Here is a 22,196-nt window from a genome sequence, read left to right on the forward strand (position 1 = left end):
TATCTCCAAATATCAATGAAGACAGACAGCCTCTGCTTCACACAGCATTAGCTGGGGCTCAGGACTTCACTGCTGATGGCTCACTGGAAAGGCTGCTAAGTCGGTGCTGGCATCAGCCGAGAGTTCAGATGGTGCTGCATGCCTGGAGACTGCATGCCTGTCCATATGGCCCCTTTACAAGGGTCTTGAGCATGTTCACCTCATGGTGACTGGTTTCTAAGAATGAGCATCTCAGAAGAATCAGACAGGAGGTCTACTTCCCTGTAGCCCTAGTCACATGCATCCCCTTTCCACCATAGTCCTAAGCCTAACTGGAATGAAGAAGAGGAAATACAGAGCTCATCTATCAATGGGAGAGGATCAGATTCTCATCACAAGAAGGATGGGAGACATAGGAAATTGTGATCTATTACTCTGAAACAAGACAACTTGCCATAGTGAGATTTAGGTTAAGTTTACTGTCACAATTCCCCTGTTTAATTCATCTTCCTGCAATCTTTATTTAGGGTCCACATTTCTAACATTTCTAAGAAAACCACCTATTTACTCACTTCCTGTGTTGATGTAAAAATATATTCATATTTTACATTTTAGTGAAGTAGCTTTCAATAATAGACTGCTTTCAGACACCATTTTCACAAAGAGTTTTCTCCTAAGATGATGATGAAAAGTAAACTCTCACATGAGCCAGGGACAAGAATAAAGAATTTTCTATAACAGCACTTACAATTTTTCAACACAAATCCTCCTAGCATTTTCTTCTATGAAGATTCTATTTCCCATAAACTGAAGACTGAAATTAATTGTTATACAGTTGTAGGTAAGTATGCTTTTTGTCTCTTTTGGAACCATCTACACAAATGTGCTCAAAAGGAAACATGCTAAAATTAAAAAATGCCAACGATAAAAGAACTACTCATATACAACACTGTATAAGTCCATTCTCATGCTGCTATGAAGAAATACCTGAGACTGGGTAATTTATAAAGGAAAGAGGTTTAATTGACTCCCAGTTCCACAGGACCTGGGAGGCCTCAGAAAATTTACAATCATGGTAGAAAGGGAAGCAAACATGTCCTTCTTCACATGGTGGTAGGAAGGAGAAGAATGACCAAAGGTAGGGGCAGAAAGCCCTGTATAAAACCATCAAATCTTGTAAGAACTCACTCACTGTCACAAGAACAGCAGGAGGGTAATTGCCCCCATGACTCATTACCTCCCACCAGGTCCCTCCCATGACACACGGGGATTATGGGAACTATAATTTGAGATGAGATTTCAGTGGGGACACAGCCAAACCATGTCAAACATATATGACACACCACCATTAAACATAAAAATAAATAGTAAACACAAAAAATTACTTCAAAATCTGTAATGATTAGAACATTTTAACATGACAACATCAAGAATTTCATCAAGCACAAATAAGTGAAAACTCTCCCAAACACAAAAAGCATACAAAAAAAGCACTAAAACAAATAATTGGATTTTTCTGAGATTCTGGGGAAGAGTATGCTTTCAAACAGTAGTTAAAAATCACTGAAGGAGATTGTCATCAAATAGGATAAACTCGGCATAACTGTATACAAACAAAAATAATTAAGTGTATTTGTATTTTTTTATGTGTAAAGTTGCTGATTCATGTATTAACATGGTAGGTGTTTTTTTTTTTTTTTCCTTTTAACTAAAACAAGGCACACAGTCTAGTTTCAAGAAAAAGACAAAGACACGTTTCACTAATGGAGGATATGGTTGAGTAAATAAGCCTCATATTAAACTGAAAATGTCTCATTCCACCTGATTAAATGAATTTCGACTGAGGTTGTTTATAGAAAAAATTTCAATTTGGGGGCCTAGGATTCATCAAAGTCAATGGGCACATTCTGAAGTGATAAGCAGGCAGCCCAAATGGAAGATCTAGATCCAATACAACCATTAAAATAAGGGAAAAAGCATATGATCAATGTAACACTGGAAATGAGACCTCTATACCACAAAAATAACTAAGGATTTTTACCACAATTAAGCAAAGCATTTACTTTTGTGCTAAAATAAAATGGAAACAGTAAGTTCATTCCTAAGTCATACTCTCAATACAAATATACTAAACACCTCCTCCATGGCTGGCACTGCTCCAAGAGCTGTTGACACAACAGTAAGGAGGGGAGAGAAGGTCACATCCCCAACCAACACACTTCGGTGAGAGTTAGAAAAATATTACAGTTATTGGGCCGTGCACAGTGGCTCACGCCTATAATCCCAGCACTTTGGGAGGCCGAGGCGGGTGGATCACGAGGTCAGGAGATCGAGATCATCCTGGCTAACACGGTGAAACCCTGTCTCTACTAAAAATACAAAAAATTAGCCGGGCGTGGTGGCGGGCGCCTGTAGTCCCAGTTGCCCAGGAGGCTAGGCAGGAGAATGGCGTGAACCCGGGAGGTGGAGCTTGCAGTGAGCTGAGATTGCGCCACTACACTCCAGCCTGGGCGACAGAGCGACGCTCCATTTCAAAAAAAAATAAAATACAGTTATTAATTATTACTACTAGTAAGAGTAATACATCTATTACTGAAATGTTTCATTTATATTAAATCAGTTGACTATAGTTACCTATTGAAAGGTTTTCAATGTCAGTAAACAAACCAGTAAAGCTCCTAGTATGATAATTTTTCATCTTGAGTCTCCATAAAGACAGAGTCACCATATCACCGCAGCATTATTCAAGCCGTGTTCTTGGGGGGCATTCCAGTGGAGGGATGAGGTGTTGTTCTCAATATGAGCAGAGTTCTCAAAAGTGAGAGGATTTACACTCTAGATGATTCATTTTAAGAATAAATTGCCTCTGGCTTTTGACAGGAGGTCCCTAGTAGGCAATTTCAGGTCTCCGAACGGTACCTCAAATGTGTGGTATTATTTAATAAAGGAATTTAATAAAAGTGGCTGCTTTGTTAATAGGTGGGCTGGATTCCAAGCTTATCTATTTGGGTGGAGGGTTCCTCCTCTTGTGGAGGTGGTGGGCATGGGTGCTGGCCAACAGCGCTACGATTGTTTTCAAAAGCTCTGAATCAAATAAAAGACTCAAACATCTTTGGTTGATATCCCAGAGTTCTACTTTTCAGAATAGAAGATATGGCGGTGTCAAAATTATATGTGGAATTATTTGTGATTTCCTATAAAAACTATGGAATAGTTAGATAGACTTTTATGTAATTTTAATTTTTAATCTGAGCATAACTTCTTTATCATTCCAGGATGTGTAACTTGCAAAAATGCATCCCCAAATGACTAAATCTATTGACTTGGGGAATGAAGCTATTTAGCATTGTCTCTCTAGATCCTGAAGATTATCTGTCAAAAGTGATTTTTTTTTAAATTTTTGCCTTATTGATATTGAGTTGTTCTTTCTCACAGTAATTAGGCAAGTGGCCCAGCTGCTTCCTGAGGCTATGAGTAGAATATGAAAGTCAGAACTTGTCCTTAGTGAAAAAGGAGTATGCTAATCTTCACTTTTCCATGCTAGGAGGCCACAGAGCCAGCTCATTTAGAGCCCAGGGCATGAACTTGCACGTGTCTTTTATGATTGTAGCCCAGTGACAGCAACTTGAACATGATCGATGGGCTGCCTCAGGCATGTTTACCTGTGTCACTGATGCACGCTAGAGATAACTCCAGTCCAGGCCACTAATGCCCAGCAACAGAAATTTTCAGCTAAAGTAAGAATGTGTCTAACCTACAGTATTCCCTTCCTGTTACATTTTCTCTACAGATACAATTAATTAAAAATAAGGCATAGTAGTTCCTTAAATTATTTGTAATTGGTTCTTATTAGTGATTCCTTTTAAAAATTGTGTATCAAATTAAATATACTGCAGATCAAATTAATGTAGAAATTCCCCCATTCTCTTCTCCTAGTTAAATAAGAGTTAGATTGGCAGAGAATACTATTTAACTTGACCTTAACAAAACCTTGGTCATAGAAAAATCTTTTTCTTAGGAAAAACAGTAGACAACATATTGTAGGCCACTTATTTTAACCAAAATACTGAGGTCATTTAGTGTAGTGGAGGGGGAAGCACTGAATTTGAAGTAAAACAAACTAAATTCTCATTTCAATTCTGCAGCAATTTCCTATATGACTTTTGGTGGGTACACTGAATACTTTTTAAAGTCTCAGTTTCTTGATCATAAAACACACTAAGCAAAATAATTATTAAAGGAAAAATATATGATTTAATTCTACATCTGAGGAAATGTTTCACATGTATATTTCATAGAAACACATGTTTTACAAAAATATGTAAACTAAAGGAATTTACTATCTGTTCTTTTTAAAAAACATTTTTTATTTTGAGATACTATAGAACATTGTTTCCTTGCTCTATAATAATTCCTGTGTTTTTCCTAACTATTCCTACCATATCTGGTTCCATTCCTCTGAAAAAAATCAACATTTTTCCCATGAGCTTCCTCTAGAATATTCTCTTGGTTAATTTCTTGCTTTGTGCAAACTCTGCACAGGGCACTGACTATTTTACCCCAGGAGACCCTGCTTTGTTGACCTGCCAGTGGCCCTTGTCAGTAATTAATGATGACATATTTTCCAAGCGAATTTTTAAGAGTCTTGAAACTCTTTTTTTCAAGCCTTTGCTCCAGGCAATGTCTGTGAAAGCAGACCCAGTGATTAATGTACAAGGAAGTTTGACATGTCACTTTTTTTCATACTGAGAAAACAATCAATCTGAGATAAACAAAGGTAGAAATGTGAAATAAAATTATGATATTAAATAATTCACAATCTATATCACATACTCACTAGAAACTTGTTTGAAATAATATTAAATGATATGAAAAAATACTCCTCATAAAAGGTTAAATGTACAAAGAAGAATAAAATATTTATAAAGCAAAATGTACATTTTGTACAGATCATCTTATATTCACATAAAAATCCTGGAAGGAAATCTCCCTAAATATTTGCAGCTACCTGTTTGTGGCACATTTAAAAAAAAAAAACCCAATTCATTTATTTTTCCTATCTAATGTTTTAAACTTTTACACAATATGCATGAATTACCTTTATAGTGGAAAATTCATAAAAATTACCAAAGTACTACATTTACATATTCATTATGATTTTACATATGAATATTTAACAATGAATTGTAGTAATAAATATGACAGAGGCATTAGAAGCACTGTATTGTCATGTTACAAAACCCCACATACTAAAAGCTTATTTTCTAATCTAGCATATAACACCGTAGTCTATTTTTCTCCCATGATAGCCTCCAGTGCTCTGTAAACCCAACAACTAACACTATTAAAGAGAACAGAGCATAAAACAATATAATGAGTTAATTCTTGGAATGGAATCTGGAGTTATCAAAAGGACAGATAGATTTAATATAAGTCCTGAGAGGAGTTACAAGCTGAAACTAAAGAAAATATTACGTTTTAGGGGGAAAAGTCAAAATAACTTATAGTAACTAACGAAATACTCATAAGAGAGCATCAGGAAGCAGGAGAGGAGAGACAGAGATGATCTATCCAGAGTTCTAGAATTATTCATCCATAACTGGAACTCCCAGCATACATTCCCAAGACTTGAATAAGTAATTTATGACTCGTTTCTCCTTGATTTATAGTTTGAATGATCACTTTTCTGATGCACAGGGTTAACAAAGAAACAAATACACTTCAAATGCAGGTAGTTGCATCAATCTCATGCTACCTGAGCATCCCTTTCCTTCATCCGTGAACTTCATAACTTTACATACACACTCATTTTCTTTCTTTACCCTCCTGGAAATCAAAACACCCCATCTGGTCAATCTAGCTACAATCCTCCCATCCTGTACGCATGAAACTCACAAGGCTTTCAGATCCTTGTTCCCCCTTCCTTGTTGTAAGGAATATCATGTGTCATGACCCAGTTCTACACACTCCTAGCTTGTGCCTTTATCTCTCAGTTCACAGCTTGAAACAGATGATCACTGTTCCTAATACAGCTGTGTTTCTGCAATAAAAATTAAAGGAAATTCATGTTTTGTTTTTTTCATTTCTAATCTACCCTGGCTTGAAACAAGAAATAAAAATTCAGCAATCACATAATTCTCATTTAAATTTTGATATGTGTCGAAAGTTCAACGGGCAGCACTACGCTGTGGATAATTCCTCCCTTCTCTGACTAAATGAATATAAACTTCACTGGTCTTTGCAGATAATCCTCTATCTTCTTGACCTTTCCTAAGGTGTTTTAACTTCTACTTTTTCTTGGATGATAATTTTGTCATTAATTTCATAAAATGCTTTCCCAAAGTACCATCTGAAAATTGATTAATAATTATAGGTCATTTCCCTAATAACACATCGTGTTATCAGAAATTATTGTTGCAAATGATAGTAACGCTAATAACGCTGAAAGATTTAGTAATGATATGTGGCACTGGAAGAAAACTAATTAAGGGAATATTTTATAATGAACTTCTTCCAAATAGGATTCTTGTTATACAGAGGTAAGTTACTTCTAAAATTCTAAATGTACAAGCTGAATAAAAAGGAAGGCATGCTATCCTCATAAGAGATGATGTAAAAGATCTAGTTTCTTTAGATTTTAAATGAATATTTTTAAAATTCTTCCTTGTGGCTTCATATGACACACATTTATAAAGTATTCAGTATCATGGTTTGCCCCATAGTAAAAGCCCAGAAATGTCGGCTGGGTGCGGTGACTCACGCCTGTAATCCCAGCACTTTGGGAGGCCAAGGCAGGCAGATGATGAGATCAGGAGTTCCAGAACCAGCCTGACCAACATGGTGAAACCCAGTCTATACTAAAAATAAAAAAAAATTAGCCAGGCATGGTGGCGTGCACCTGTAATCCCAGCTACTCAGGAGGCTGAGGCAGGAGAATCGTTTGAACTTGGGAGGTGGAGGTGGCCAAGGTTGTAGTGAGCCAAGATTGCGCCACTGCACTCTAGACTGTGCGACAGAGCAAGACTCCATCTCAAAAACAAAACAAACCCTCAGAAATGTCTTACTCTTACTTTCCTATATTTTGTGCCATAAGAAAAACAACTAAAAGGAAGAGAATGTCTGTTTTGCTACCTTTGAATATCCTTTTTTTTTTTTTTTTTTTGAGACGGAGTCTCGCTCTGTCGCCCAGGCTGGAGTGCAGTGGCCGGATCTCAGCTCACTGCAAGCTCCGCCTCCCGGGTTTAGCCATTCTCCTACCTCAGCCTCCCGAGTAGCTGGGACTACAGGCGCCCACCACCTTGCCCGGCTAGTTTTTTTTGTATTTTTTTAGTAGAGACGGGGTTTCACCATGTTAGCCAGGATGGTCTCGATCTCCTGACCTCGTGATCCGCCCATCTCGGCCTCCCAAAGTGCTGGGATTACAGGCTTGAGCCACCGCGCCCGGCCTGAATATCCTAAATAATGCTACCAATATCCTAAATAATGGTACTCAAAAACTCCTCTACAAGAATACGGTTTATAATGATTGTGGAACTAAAAGAACAATGAAAATTAGTGTAACGATAGAGTATCTGGAGTTACAGATACTCTCAATTTCAAGTTTCTTTTTAATCTGTAAAAATCATCTGGAGTTTGATAATATATTGACAGAAGAGTTCATCTATAATTTTTTCTATTTTAAAACTCTTTACATATGGTTGTCTTATATTTTTAACTCCATTGCTAACTACTTGAGGGCCAATTCAGATAAAATTTTTAAGAAACAATTTAACTTAGCTTTCACTCCACAGATAATATTCCAGACTTGAGGGAAAAAAGAAGGAATCTTTAAGAATGATTTAGGATACAAATCCCCCAATGAAGGATAAGATTGGTTGTTTCCATCAGGCCATCCCAAAACAGCTCGTAGAATCTGCTGCTTGTTGATTTATGCCTTTACCTAGACAGATGCTGCACTTGGGACCGAATTCCCAGCCTATGACTTGGGCACCTGGGGCTTCTCTATCTCAAGTTTCCAGAACACATTTGCATTCCTCCCCAAATTACTTACGTGCCACCAAAAAAAAAAAAGTCATCTTTGTTGCCCAAAAATGAACAATACATTTTTTAATTACTCAGAAAAAAGCTTTTCACAGTGATAATAGTTTGACTGTATCCCCACCCAAATTCCCAATGTCTTCAGTCTGTTTCCACCTCCATCTAACTGTAAAACACATATGCTAGACAATGTTAATAGACTGATTTGTTTCCTTCTATACTTTTCTAGATGCTCAAAAATATGTATAAACCAAAAACATATCTAATGTTCTGAGTTTTTAAAAACAGGATAATACCATACTAAGTACTTTCCTTTATAAAATTCTCACAGATTTTTTCCCCCAAAGATTAAACATATAGCCCCAACTCATTTTTACTAATGACTGCATACCATTTATAGAAAAAATATAACATTTTCAACTCTTCACCAAGCCATCCATACTTCTGGCTATTTCAAATAACTTTATAATAAATTTCAATACACATAAAGTCTTATCTATTTAGTCACTAATTTCTACAGAATATATATCTAAATGAGTAAACCAATGGTTATTGAACATTTTAAATGTCAATGCATAGAAACAAATCATTTTACCAAAAAATTACAGCAATTTATATTCCCATTTGGAATGAAAAAGAATGTGGATTTCTCCAAACCTTAACTCTTAGCTAGCATACAATATAAGCTACTTTTCAACAGCTGTCTACCTGGTAGATCAAAAATAAGTCGTATTTTCACTTAAAATTATGTGTCCCCGATGGGTATATTAGAGTGGACTTTATAAACATTCATTACTTGCTTGCATCTTTCTTCTGTTTATATCCTTTGCCTAGTTTTGTATTCTTTTATTTCTCTTTTTCTCACCAACATTAGCAACTCTTCATATATTAATTTTATCAACACTTCATTATACTTGTGGCACATATTTTCTCTTCGACTATTTTTCTTTTCTTTTTTTTTTTTTTTTAAATTTTAAAAGGATTTTGTTATTTGCTATACAAATATACATTTCAACTTTTACAACATTCACTCCAGTCTGACCTCCTCGTCTACAGAAGAGTAAGAGATCAACATTTCCGGTCTCTGACTTCAAGGACATTATTACTGATACACAATGCCCTCTAAAAGCTTTTGCAAAGGACAGAAAGTACTGAAGATGACCAGAGGCTCAGGTGTTCAGGATGCATTTTCCGTGTTTTCCAACAGCACACAAGCTCCTTACAAAAACAAATAAGCTTATCTAGATGGTTCCCCGAGCTGGTCATCTTCAGTTTACAATATGCTGTGGCTGCTGGCCCATGTCATTGGGCTTTTCTATAAAAGCTTTCTTTTCTTGGAACTGCTGTCCTCCTGCTCCAGGCTCCTCTTGTCCCACCTAGAGTTCCTCCTGGTGTGAGGGGTCTCGGAACCACACTTCTCCTGCTCGCCTTCACTGAAAGCCCTGGCCTCTCTCCTGTGACAGAGCTCCTCTTCTGGGTCATCACATTTGGACTATTTTTCTTTTCTATTTTGAGGTGTGTCTTGCTATTACTAATTAGTATTCATACTGTGAAATTCATCAACCATTTATGTATGGCTTCTGGGCTTCCTCTCTTACCTAAAACCTTGCCTACCTTTAGTTTACAAGGCTCTTTCCCCAAAGTTTCTTCTAATATGTTAATGGTTTTATTTTTGCAGTTACCATTATTTCCCTGTGAGATTTATTTCTCTTTATGCTGTAAGTTAACAGTTTTAATTTTCTTCCAGATGTTGAATTAGTTATGACAACACCATGTAAGCCACTTCTTTGTAATGAACTGAAACACTAATTTTAAGTGAACAGGCAGATATGTATACATGAATCTGTTTTTAACCCTCAATTATGTTTTACACAGAGACCATTCTTTTCTGAGTCCACTGGGCAGTATTGTGATCAGTATGGTTGTAAGATAAAACCTCTCAGAACTTTCCTTGCACTCTCATATATTTATACTTCCACTGGTCTTTAAAATAGTTTGATCCAGTTTGCCAAAGAAACAAACAACCAGCCACAGGATTCTGATTACGACCACCTAAATTTTATATCCTAATTTGGGAGAGAGTAATATTGTGATGATACTAAGCTTTTCAACAGAGGACCATGCCATGCCTTTTTATCCATCCTGAATTACTTTACGTCCTTGTGATAAAATAATTTTCAGCAAAAAGGTCTTGTCGTTTTATTTTGTTTGTTTTGTTGTTGTTGTTGTTGTTGTTACATTTATTCTTCCTGCTTTAAATTTTCTTACTACACAGAAGTCAGTAGCCTAGCAAGACTTCCAGATCACACGCGAATAAGAAAGCATGACATAACCCAACCATAACAAGGTAGTACTTTGAGGATGGGGAGTGGTGTTAACTCCCTTGGTGGTCCCTTTTTTCATTTCCCCTTAAACATAATCAGAAGACTCTCAAGAGTAAGCTTTGGAAAGCTAAGTAATCAAGGAGCACAGCCTAAAGCTCAACCCAATTTCCTGCTTCCTGACTATTTTCAAAACTAGACTATCCACTCAATCTATTCAACTCTCCCTTGAGTACCTACTTAGCTGAACACTTCCTGACCAGATGGCACACTTTTGACTGATAGCATCATTGATCCTTTCTGTCAGTGGGCTGACTGTTTAGGTGGTTTCCCATTCTTACCTAAATCAGTTTATACTCATGAAACAGAATCAGTTTCCTCTAGAGCCCTTCTTCTTTTTGAGTAGAGTTACTATTCTTAATTGCTCCCATTTTAGGCTCTTGCTCTGCTGAGATGTTCCTGGAGTCGGGTAAGTTGCTAATTCAGCATCACCAAATCACATAACCCAAACACAGCAGGCTTTTTAACTTAAAATTGTAAAAACTGGTATATTTTCTAGCACATGTTTAGAAGAAGCAGTAAATAAAAGAATCTTGATCATCCAGCTCTCTTTATTTACTACTTTTTTATTTACAAGAAACATGACTTTTATAAAGTGATGTTTTAAATCTAAGGTTCAGGTTTTATTTACTTATGCATTTTTTGGCAAAGTAATATAGGAGGAAGAATCGTTCAGACTTTTATTAGTTTGAGAGGGAAAGTTTTAGACTGTATCCTTCCAGATCCACCTCAGAAAACACTGGAAAAACCAATTTGCCCTGACTTTGATGTGATATTCATTTACCGTCATACATATTTTTAACTTCCTGGATATATTTTAATTTTTTATTAGATTTTATGTTTTCTAAGACTAATTATTTCACTTTGTATGTTTAAAAGCATTAAATGTCAGGCCCATCAATGAATACGCCAAAGCTTCACTCATAGGAAATTTTGATTGCAAAGTTGTTTTTCTTCCCCTATAAAATATCTTTTCAAGGAAGGCTGCCCAAAACATGGAGTCCAAAGGAACTACAACCATATTATAATATTATTTATATAATAAATACCAACACTCTGCTAGATAAGTATGGGTTTCTTTCAACATAATTTAATCTTTAACTTTCATCTAGAAAAAGTTTTTAAAATGTTCCCAAACGCATGTCACAAAAATGGAATGTTTCTACCTGTTCTTTGACTGAGGCGAGGATGGCAGAGGTGGTTTCTGTTTCAGAGCCATCCCCGTTGGAGGTGTTTAAGCCGGGGCTCAGGGAACTCGTTTTCTCTGAGGCTGATGAAGGCTGGTCTGGGACAGGCATAGCTCCTGCAAGGCAAGAGGACACGATCAATACAATCAGATGTTGACACTAAACAGGTACAACTATCAGACCACTCTAAAGATACACACAGAAAAAAAGTAAAACTATGAGCTGCTGAGAAAGACCAAGACATAATTATAGAAGGGGAGTAATACAGTAAATTAACAGTACAAGTAAATAGAATGCTTTAACCTTTTATCAACCCCTACCAAATTCCAGAACACACTCACACCTTGTGTTTTGTCTTGAGGTAAATGGGGAAAGAAATGATGAGAAGGAAAGAGGGGAGATTGTAAGAGTAAAGCAATAAAGGACTATTGAGTCTAAAAAGCTAGTCCAACTACAAATTTATGATTATTTTAGGTAAATTTATTACCTGACTATTGGTATATGTGGTGTTATTATATGTTTCCTCCTTGGTTCTTGGCTCATATCTCCTATAGTCCCTGTTGTAGTCTTGTGATGGCGTTGGGTGTGTCAGGTCTTAGGAGCAGGCCTCAGAAAGCAATCTCTCTGACCTTCCCCGCCCTCCTTTGACCTGCTCTAAGGCAAGACTCTAATCCTCACTGCCTCCTTTCTGGTTATGAGGTCATAAGACCCTCATTCCACAGAAGGTCCTGCCCCCATGCCCTGGGGGAAAAAATGCTGATGTCAAGAAGCCTCCATAAAACCAGAGGACTGGGCTGGTAGAGCTTCTGGAGAGCTGACCACGTGGAGGTTACTGGAAGGTGGCACATCGGGAGGACTTGGAAGCTCTGTGCCTCTTTCCCCATAACTCACCCTACGCAAATCATCATCTGTATCCCTTGTGGTATCCTCTGAAATAAAAGTGTAAACACATGTGTTTCCCTGAGTTCTCTGAGCTGCTCTAGCAAATTAATGGAATCCAACCCAGGGATGGTGGGACCCCCAGCTGAAGCCTGTTGGTCAGAAGTTCTGAGGCTTGGACTTGCAGTTGGTGTCTGGGGGGATGAGACAGTCTTGGGGACTGAACCCTCAACCTGTGGGCTCTGACACTCTCTGAGAGTAGATAGTGTGGTAGATCGTGTCGGAGTGATAAAGTAGATAGTATCAGAACTGAATTAAAGGACAGCTAGCTATGTCTGCTGCTTGGCGTGTATGGGAAAAAATCCACACATTTGGTCACAGAAGTCTTCTGTGTTTGTTGTCGCTGTGTGAGAGCAGAAGAAAAACAGAGTTTGAGAGGGTTTTCCCCAAAACAGTATATTTCCAACTCAAAAGAAAATCTATCAGACATTCCCCTTTGTAAGAAAACCATACAGAAGCCATGATTAATAATTTACCAATAATTAAAGAGATACCTGAATTAACATAAGAAGCTTAGTATTATGAAATACAGTCAATAACTAATCTACTCCACAAATATTTACCAAGTTCCTAGTCTGTGACAGACAGCAGACAAAAACTGGCAAGGCCATTTGCCACAGTTGATTTTGTCTGAGTTTATTTATAAAATAAAGCAGAAACTCAAATAATATTAGACCCAATGCGTAAATGGATGCGTATGTACAGGTTAAAAACAACATTCTCAGAGTTGTTCCTATCATTCCTGCACAAATAAATGAGATTGCTGTGGTCTGAGTGTTGCTGTCTCCCAAATTCATATGCTGAAATACTAATACCAAACGTGATGGTACTAGGAGGAGGGGCCTTTGAGAGGGGAAGAGGTCAAGAGGGTGGAGCCCTCATAAATAGGATGAGTCCATATAAAAGAGGCCTGAGAGAGACTTCTCAACCCTCCCACGATGTGAGGGCACAGCAATAAAACATCATCTATAAACCTGAAAGCAGGCCCTCCCCAGACACCAAATGTGCCAGGCCTTAATCTTGTGTTTCTCAGCTCCAGAACTTCAAGTAAATTTCTTATAAGGAAATTTGCTTATAAGGACACATTCAATTTATGGTATTTGGTTACTCTGGTCCCCAGAGAGCCGCCATGACCTTGTATTGCCACCTCTCTACATGTCCATGGGTTCACAGGGGACTCTATGCAAGGTGATACGGTTTGACTATGTCCCCCTACAAATCTCATCTTGAATTGTAGCTCCCATAATCCCCACACGTAGTGAGAGAGATCAGGTGGGAGGTAATTAAGTCATGGCGGCAGGTTTTGCCCATGCTGTTCTCATGATAGTGAATAAGTCTCATGAGATCTGTAGCTCAAATGAACTAAAAAAGGGACTGAAGTATTTGTTACATGTATCATCTAGCAATGATCAACAAAGAAAGCAATAGTTAACTGAGGGTGATATTTGCCAAGGCATTACAAAACCCTCATCTCAATAAAAGGCTGAGAGTAAACAGAAATTATTTTCTTGCCTAAAGCTATTATATTACACATTCCTCCAGGAACCAGGATTGTGTAAATATTAAAATATATTTTCTATTATAGCATATCTAAGCATCCTGTGATTTCCACAGTAGCCTCTGCCCTATGTTTTTACCTATATCTAGTTAATAATTTAGAGATATGCAAACCTAAAAACGCCCCATTACAGAATTTTACTTAAAATATATGTTAAGGAAAGCAGTCATCCAAATTTCTTATTGAACATTTCATCTAATTTTTTATTTAATTTTATGAAGTACTTACAATAATATCACCAATGGGGATTGGAATAGCGCTGGAAAAGTAAATCTGTTACAAACAGAATATGTGAAAAGGAATAATAATATCACCAATGGGGATTGGAACAGCACTGGAAAAGTAAATCTGTTATGAACAGAATATGTGAGAAGGTTTGGGGAAATAATATCAACAAAACAAAATTTGAGCAAAGAGTGAGAATCAGATTAAATATGATTTGGCAAAATGCAACCATAGCTAAAAAGTTTAAAGTATTGAAGGTGATGAATACCAACAGGATGAAAGAAAGAGATTTGCATAATTCTGGTGGTGTGACATAATAAAGTATATTTATGTATTCAACATGATTTCTCATATGGTTTTCTTATTTGATCAAATCTCTTAATTATGTAGAATGTAAACAAGCAGTTCAGCAAATGTTGAGCCCAGATAAAGAGAGGAACCTATGAATTTCCAGCTAGGGAAGGTTTCAGAGACGGTGGAAGACAGCAGAAAATAAGAACGAAAGACAACGCAGCTCTTGTGTGCACAGTCACCTCTGGTCCCCGAGACAGCTGCCGTGACCTTCTATTGCCACCTCTCTCCATGTCCATGGGTTCACAGGGGACTCTATGCAAGGTGATATGGTTTGGCAATGTCCCCCCACAAATCTCATCTTGAATGGTAGCTCCCATAATCCAAACATGTAGCGAGAGAGACCAGGTGGGAGGTAATTAAATCACAGAGGCAAGTTTTGCCCATGCTGTTCTCATGATAGTGAATAAGTCTCATGAGATCTGATGGTTTTAGGAAGGGCAGTTCCCCTGCACATGCTCTCTTGCCTGCCACCATGCAAGACATGTCTTTGCTCCTCCTTCACCTTCCGCCATGATTGTGAGGCCTCCCCAGCCATGCAGAACTGTAAGTCCATGAAAACTCTTTTTCTCTATAAATGACTCAGTCTTGGGTATGTCTTTATTAGCAGCATGAGAATGGACTAATACACAAGGAGCACCTCATGCTGAGAAAGGGGGAGTCTTACATATTTTAAATTACCATTTTAATTTTTGTTTCCTTTACATTTTATTGGGCCCATGTTAATTCAGGTTCTGAGCCAGTATTATTATCAACATAGTTTTGCCAAAGAAATTGTTTAAGGCCCCAAAGTTATTAAGGTACATAAGTGGGCCCGGAACTCAGGCTTTCTGCCTTTTAATTCCTATTTCAATGTCCTTTGATGTGTCAGCCTATTTCCCGTAACCTGTACTGCCTCCTAAATGCTACTCTACTGACTAATTTTTATAAAATGTAACTCTTTAAAAGCGTAACAGTGACCTGTCATAAAAAAAAATATGGGATTTAAGAGGCACTGAATCAAGGTTTCTCCTCGGGCACTTGACAAGTGTGACCCGATGGGTCGGACAGACCCATCTTCCACATGAGGGAATATTTAGGCCTGTTTATCTACCTCCTTTCTCCTTACAGCAATAACAGAAAGAAGTGGAATCTTCAAGGCTTACTCCACCATACAGAGCTACCGCTACCTAAGGCAACCTCCATTCCTGAATGCAAATGACTTGGAATAATTTCCATGATTCATAATTTTTTAAATCCAAATTTAATTTAACTATTGGTCCTCACTGTGTCTGGACAGAAAAGACAATCACCTTCCAATCACAATCTTGTCAGCTCAGGGCACACAGAAGAGAGAGAGGAGACCGCAAAAGACCTGCCCCAGTGGATCCCTGGCTGGCCTTAGGGTAAGTATAAAAAGTGTTAAGCCTCTACTTCGCAGTAATATAGCCAAATACTTCAGTCTTAATCACAGCTAATCTACTAAAAATTAGTATTTAATCTGTGCTAAATCCAGGAAATCTGGAAAGGATAGAGAAATAAAAAGCAAAAACCAAGAACAAAGGAAGAGCAACCACCAGGAATTCTGCCATTCCAGATAAGTAAAATTACTTTGACTGGGATTTTGGTGATTTATCATTTTTAATATAACTTATTCTGTATAATGATTTTTTACATAAGGTACTAATGCAAGGTTTTTGAATTTCTTTTGGCTCAGCAACATCTCATGAACAACTTCTTATATCAACAAACATTGCTCTACAGTTTAATTATAATGAATACTTAGTATTCAATAATCGGTGTATGTTGAAAGTTATCTACCTGTCTTTTATATGTGATTTTTACTTCATTTTTACACCTATAACATATTCAATAATGGGTTCCCAGCAGTAGAATTGGTAAAATAAGGAATCTGTGCAATTTTTGGCCTTTTGTTAGCCGAAGTCCTGCTGCCAGGCTGGTCCAGTCTACCTGCCACTGTAAAGGTCATGAGAATGTGACCTCACCACAGCGTTAACCACACGATCTCCATTATCCTTTCGGGCTTTTGCTAACCTGATATATAAAAATATACCTTTGACTTTGTTTTTATTTGACTATGAGTACAGTGTACATTTTGCACAGATTTATTCATCCTGTACAGCACTTCTTGCTACCCTTGAAGTGGTTACCATGTAAGGAGTCTTCCTACACAAAGTAGAATTATAATCTGCAAATACCCAAGCTGCATTTCGGACAGACCCATCTTCCACATGAGAAAAAGAGACAGCAAAGAGGGAAGAACAGCCCTAAATTTTGGAAGAACCCTCTTCCAGCAGAACTTGGTACCAGCAAGTCCTATGTCCAGAAAATAATAAAACAACAATACTAGCAGTTTCAGGGTGCAAGTCACACTGCTCTATCCCCACACATCCATGAGCAGTGTTACGGACAGAACTGTGTTCCCCAAATTCATATGCTGAAGGCTTAATCCCTATGTGACTGTAATGAAGATGGAGCCTTTAGGAAAGTGATTAAGGTTAAATTAAGGTCACAGAGTGGTGGAGACCTAATATAACATGACTTGATGTGCTTATAAGAAGAGCAAGTAGCATCAGAGGTCTCTCTTCCCCTTTGCATACACATAGACAGAAAGCCATAAGTAGGCACAATGAGAAAGTACCGTCAACCAGCCAGGAAGAGAGGTGGCCTCGTGGCACCTTGATCTTGGACTTCTGTTCTCCAGAAATATGAGAAAATAAATTTCTGTTATTTAAACCATTCAGTCTGCAGGATTGTGTTATGGTGGCACAAGCTGACCAATACGAGAAGAGTTCAATTTTCTCAACTTTCTTTCCCTTAATTCCCCTGTGGGCTGGGCGCGGAGTCTTGGGAACTGATAGAAGCAAGGCAAAACATCTCTTGGTAACATCTTCATCTAAAACGAATCACAGGTCTCAGGAGAAGGCGTATGTGCCAACTTTGCTTCAAATCAGCATACCAGGATAAAGCAAAGCTTACAAAGCGATGTACCCCATTGTATGAAATAAGCCCACAGGATAAAACAGTATCTTAAACACATCCATAATACTACCACTTTCATAAATGATGCAATAGAAAATTCAGAAAAATTGTTCAGTAGGACAGTAACAGCAAAAGCAGGTAGGCCCTGCACGCCGAGCCTTCTTCTCAGTTTGAACTCTTATAACCAAAAGTAATTAAATGTTATGATGTCCAAATGAATAGTGTAAACGTTTCTTTCCCAAATAGGAGTCTCTATAAATTTACATTACACTTGGCAACATGCTAGAATCTTAACTGCGTTTTGGAAGGCCAAACTCTCTCGCCATCAATGCAGAGACAATATTCAATGTCATATTTTATTGACATCTATCACACATACACAAACACACACACAAATTCTTACTTCGTATTTGAACTTGTTCTTTCTTTAGTTACTTCTGCATCGCAACTGATGACTTACACATCAAGACATGGTCATCTTCAACAAAATAACTGATGATGTCTGCATCACACAACCATCCAATTAAGTGACACACCCAGCATTCTTGTGTCACTGTTACTTGGTGGTCTCCTCCTCTCCAATTTGCCAGTAAGTTCCTTTGGTCATTTACGGCTTTTGCTCCTTCTTAGCTGCCCTCCCCTCTCTGTAAGCCATGACCTCTTATCCTTCCAATTCTCCTCTCATTCTGTCACTCTTGGGGTCCTAGGGCCTTCAGGCTCTGAAGTCACATGCTTCAAATTCCAGCATTTCCAAACTCCAAGCATGCTGTGGGAAGCTAGATATTTCATTAGTTAGCCTTGCACTATAGCAGTCCCACCCACACATGACTATCTACATTTTAATTAAAATAACATTAAAAAGTCAACTATTCATATTTCAACTGCTCAATAGCTAGAAATGGCCAGTGGGTACACTATTAACTGTGAAAAGTGGAAGATCTCCATCACTGCAGAAAGTTCTACTGATGGCCCAAGTCTATGCCCAGTAGTAAACTCTCTGATGTAATCTTCTATTCGCAGCTGAATCCAGGCAGGACAGGTCTTGAGACGTGGTCAGATTACCAGGATAATTGGAAGAGAGAACTGGTGGGACAGCTGAAAGATTCTATGTGGATGTGAGCCACAGAGAGAGGAGTCCAGGTGAGTCCAAGGGCTTGGCCTGAGTGACCGGTCATCAGCCAAGATGTGGGTGGAACAGACTTGGGGCAGGGAAAGGCAACCTTGCCTGCAAACTTTCAAACTGAAATCTACCTATGACTCTTCTGTGCTGCTGACATCTGGGCAGCTGAGCTCTCTGGCCAGAAACCACACTCTGATGTCAGTCAGGGAATTTAAAGATTGAGAGCTATTTATGACGAACTCACAGCTAATATCATACGGAATAGTCAAAAACTGGAAGTATTCCCTTTGAAAACCAGTACGAGACAAGGATGCCCTCTCTCACCACTTCTATTATAGTGTTGGAAGTTCTGGCCAGGGCAATCAGGCAAGAGAAAGAAATAAAGGGTATTCAGTTAGGAAATAAGGAAGTCAAATTGTAACTATTCGTAGATAACATGATTGTATATTTAAAAAACCCCAATGTCTCAGCCCAAAATCTCTTAAGCTGATATGCAACTTCAGCAAAGTCTCAGGATACAAAATCAATGTGCAAAAATCACAAGCATTCCTATACACCAATAGCAGAAAAACAGAGAGCCAAATCATGAGTGAACTCCCATTCACAATTGCTACAAAGAGAATAAAATACCTAGGAATGCAACTTATAAAGGATGTGAAGGACCTCTTCAAGGAGAACTACAAACCACTGCTCAACGAAATTAAAAGAGAACACAAACAAATGGAAGAACATTCCATGCTCATGGATAGGATGAATCAATATCATGAAAATGGTCATATTGCCCAAGGTAATTTATAGATTCAATGCCATCCCCATCAAGCTACCAATGACTTCTTGACAGAATTGGAGCCAAAAAAGAGCCCACATGGTCAAGACAATCCTAAGCCAAAAGAACAAAGCTGGAGGCATCACACTACCTGACTTCAAACTATACTACAAGGCTACAGTAATCAAAACAGCATGGTACCAGTACCAAAACAGATATATAGACCAATGGAACAGAAAAGAGGCCTCAGAAATAATGCCACACATCTACAACCATCTGATCTTTGACAAACCTGAAAAAAAACAAGCAATGGGCAAAGGGTCCCCTATTTAACAAGTGGTGCTGGGAAAACTGGCTAGCCATATGTAGAAAGCTGAAACTGGATCCCTTCCTTATACCTTATACAAAAATTAATTCAAGATGGATTAAAGACTTAAGTGTAAGACCTAAAACCATAAAATCCCTAGAAGAAAACCTAGGCAATACTATTCAGGACACAGGCAGGGGCAAAGACTTCATGACTAAAACACCAAAAGCAATGGCAACAAAAGCCAAAATAGACAAATGGGATCTAATTAAAATAGAGCTCATCAGAGTGAACAGGCAACCTACAGAATGTGAGAAAATTTTTGCAATCTACCCATCTGACAAAGGCCTAATATCCAGAATCTTCAAAGAATGTGAACAAATTTACCAGAAAAAAACAACTCCATCAAAAAGTGGGCAAAGGATATGAACAGACACTTTTCAAAAAAAGACATTTATGCAGCCAACAGACACATGAAAAAATGCTCATTGTCACTGGTCATCAGAAATGCAAATCAAAACCACAATGAGATACCATCTTTGGTAACAACAGATGCTGGAGAGGATGTGGAGAAATAGGAATGCTTTTACACTGTTGGTGGAAGTGTAAATCAGTTCAACCATTGTGGAAGACAGAGTGGTGATTCCTCAAGGATCTAGAACTAGAAATACCATTTGACCAAGCAATCCCATTACTGGGTATATACCCAAAGGATTACAAATCATACTACTATAAAGACACATGCACATGTATGTTTATTGCAGCACTATTCACAATAGCAAAGACTTGGAACCAACCCACATGTCCATCAATGATAGACTAGATTAAGAAAATGTGGCACATATATACCATAGAATACTATGCAGGCATAAAAAAGGATGAGTTCATGTCCTTTGCAGGGACATGGATGAAGCTGGAAACCATCATTCTAAGCAAACTATCACAAGGACAGAAAACCAAACACTGCATGCTTTCACTCATAGGTGGGAGCTGAACAATGTGAACGCATGCACACAGGGCTGGGAACATCACACATTGGGGCCTGTCAGGGGGTGGGGGGCTGGGGGACAGAGAGCATTAGGAGAAATACCTAATGTAAATGTCGTGTTGATGGGTGTAGCAAACCAACATGGCACATGTAACAAACCTGCACGTTGTCCACATGTACCCTAGAACTTAAAGTATAAGAAAAAGAGTAATTGTCTTATATATATTATATTATATATATATTATATATATTATATTATATATATTATATATATTATAGTATATATGTATATTTTATATAGTATATATGTATATATAGTAGTATTCATATATATATATATATATAATGGAATACTAGTCAGCCATAAAAAGGAATGAAATAATGTCATTTGTAGCGACCTGGATGGAAATGGAGCCAATTATTCTAAGTGAAGTAACTCAGGAATGGAAAACCAAACATTGTATGTTCTCACTCATAAGTGGGAGCTATGCTATGAGGACACAAAGGCATAAGAAGAATACAATGGACTTTGAGGACTAGGGGAAAAGGGTGGGAGGGGGGTGAGGGATAAAAGAGCACATATTGGGTACAGTGTATACTGCTTGGGTGATGGGTGCACCAAGATTTCAGAAATCACCACTCAAGAACTTATTCATGTAATCAAATACCACCTGTTCCCCCAAAACCTATGGAGAAAAAAAAAAACAAAGACTGATGACTTCTAAACATTGCTTGTCAAATCTTGTTTCCCTTCCTGTTCCTTCTCTTCAGGAAGATCCCTTTTTATCTTTTACTTTAGAGTAGCTAGAAACATTTATGACTCTTCTCTCACTTTCTTCTTTTACCTTCAGCCACAGACTTCAACTCCAGAGACTCTGATGTTAACTACCGTGACCTCCTGTGCCCCCTCACACCAAACAAACAAGCAAACCCTGTTACAGCCATACTTAGCCTTCTTTCCTTCTCTCATGTACATCAAAGAAATGTCTTCCATTTCTTCCAGAGAATACCCCCTTCCCTGTTCTTGATCCTATGTGCTAAAACACAAATGTTTGCAAAATAGAATTACTTTTGGCTTTACGTCCATCATTAGGCATTACTTTCATAACGAGCCATTACCTTATACCCAAGTGAATAATGAAATAAGGCATTAGAACATCCCAAGTATTGTTATTTAAATATATATAAATATGAGCTACTGAATGTTTTTAAAATTTGCATATTTTAACATATTTTATTTTTAAAATCTTCCACTAAACAGGTGACATTTTAAAGACTCCTACTACGTATAATTGAAGAATAAGCACAAACATTTTTTTATGCTTATTAGGGTACACAGAATGTGTGGATTAGTACAAATTAGCAACAGGAAGAAC

At 37.8% G+C, this 22,196-nt stretch overlaps 1 protein-coding gene across 4 annotated transcripts in view; it reads right to left on the reverse strand.

Moving 5' to 3' along the window:
- CTNND2 (catenin delta 2) overlaps window positions 1–22,196 on the reverse strand; it is a 942,360-nt gene that overhangs the window by 752,194 nt on the left and 167,970 nt on the right. For 3 of the 4 annotated variants that reach the window (XM_033178807.1, XM_033178804.1, XM_033178806.1), the window contains exon 2: window positions 11,564–11,700. In XM_033178807.1, coding sequence (XP_033034698.1) covers window positions 11,564–11,700 — 137 coding nt within the window. Of the gene's footprint in view, window positions 1–11,563; window positions 11,701–12,071; window positions 12,231–22,196 lie in introns of those variants that run through there. The other variant, XM_033178805.1, reaches the window with a different exon arrangement.

Source organism: Trachypithecus francoisi, unplaced genomic scaffold, assembly GCF_009764315.1.
Source record: "Trachypithecus francoisi isolate TF-2019V2 unplaced genomic scaffold, Tfra_2.0 Lachesis_group2, whole genome shotgun sequence".
In the NCBI taxonomy this organism is placed as follows: domain Eukaryota; kingdom Metazoa; phylum Chordata; class Mammalia; order Primates; family Cercopithecidae; genus Trachypithecus; species Trachypithecus francoisi.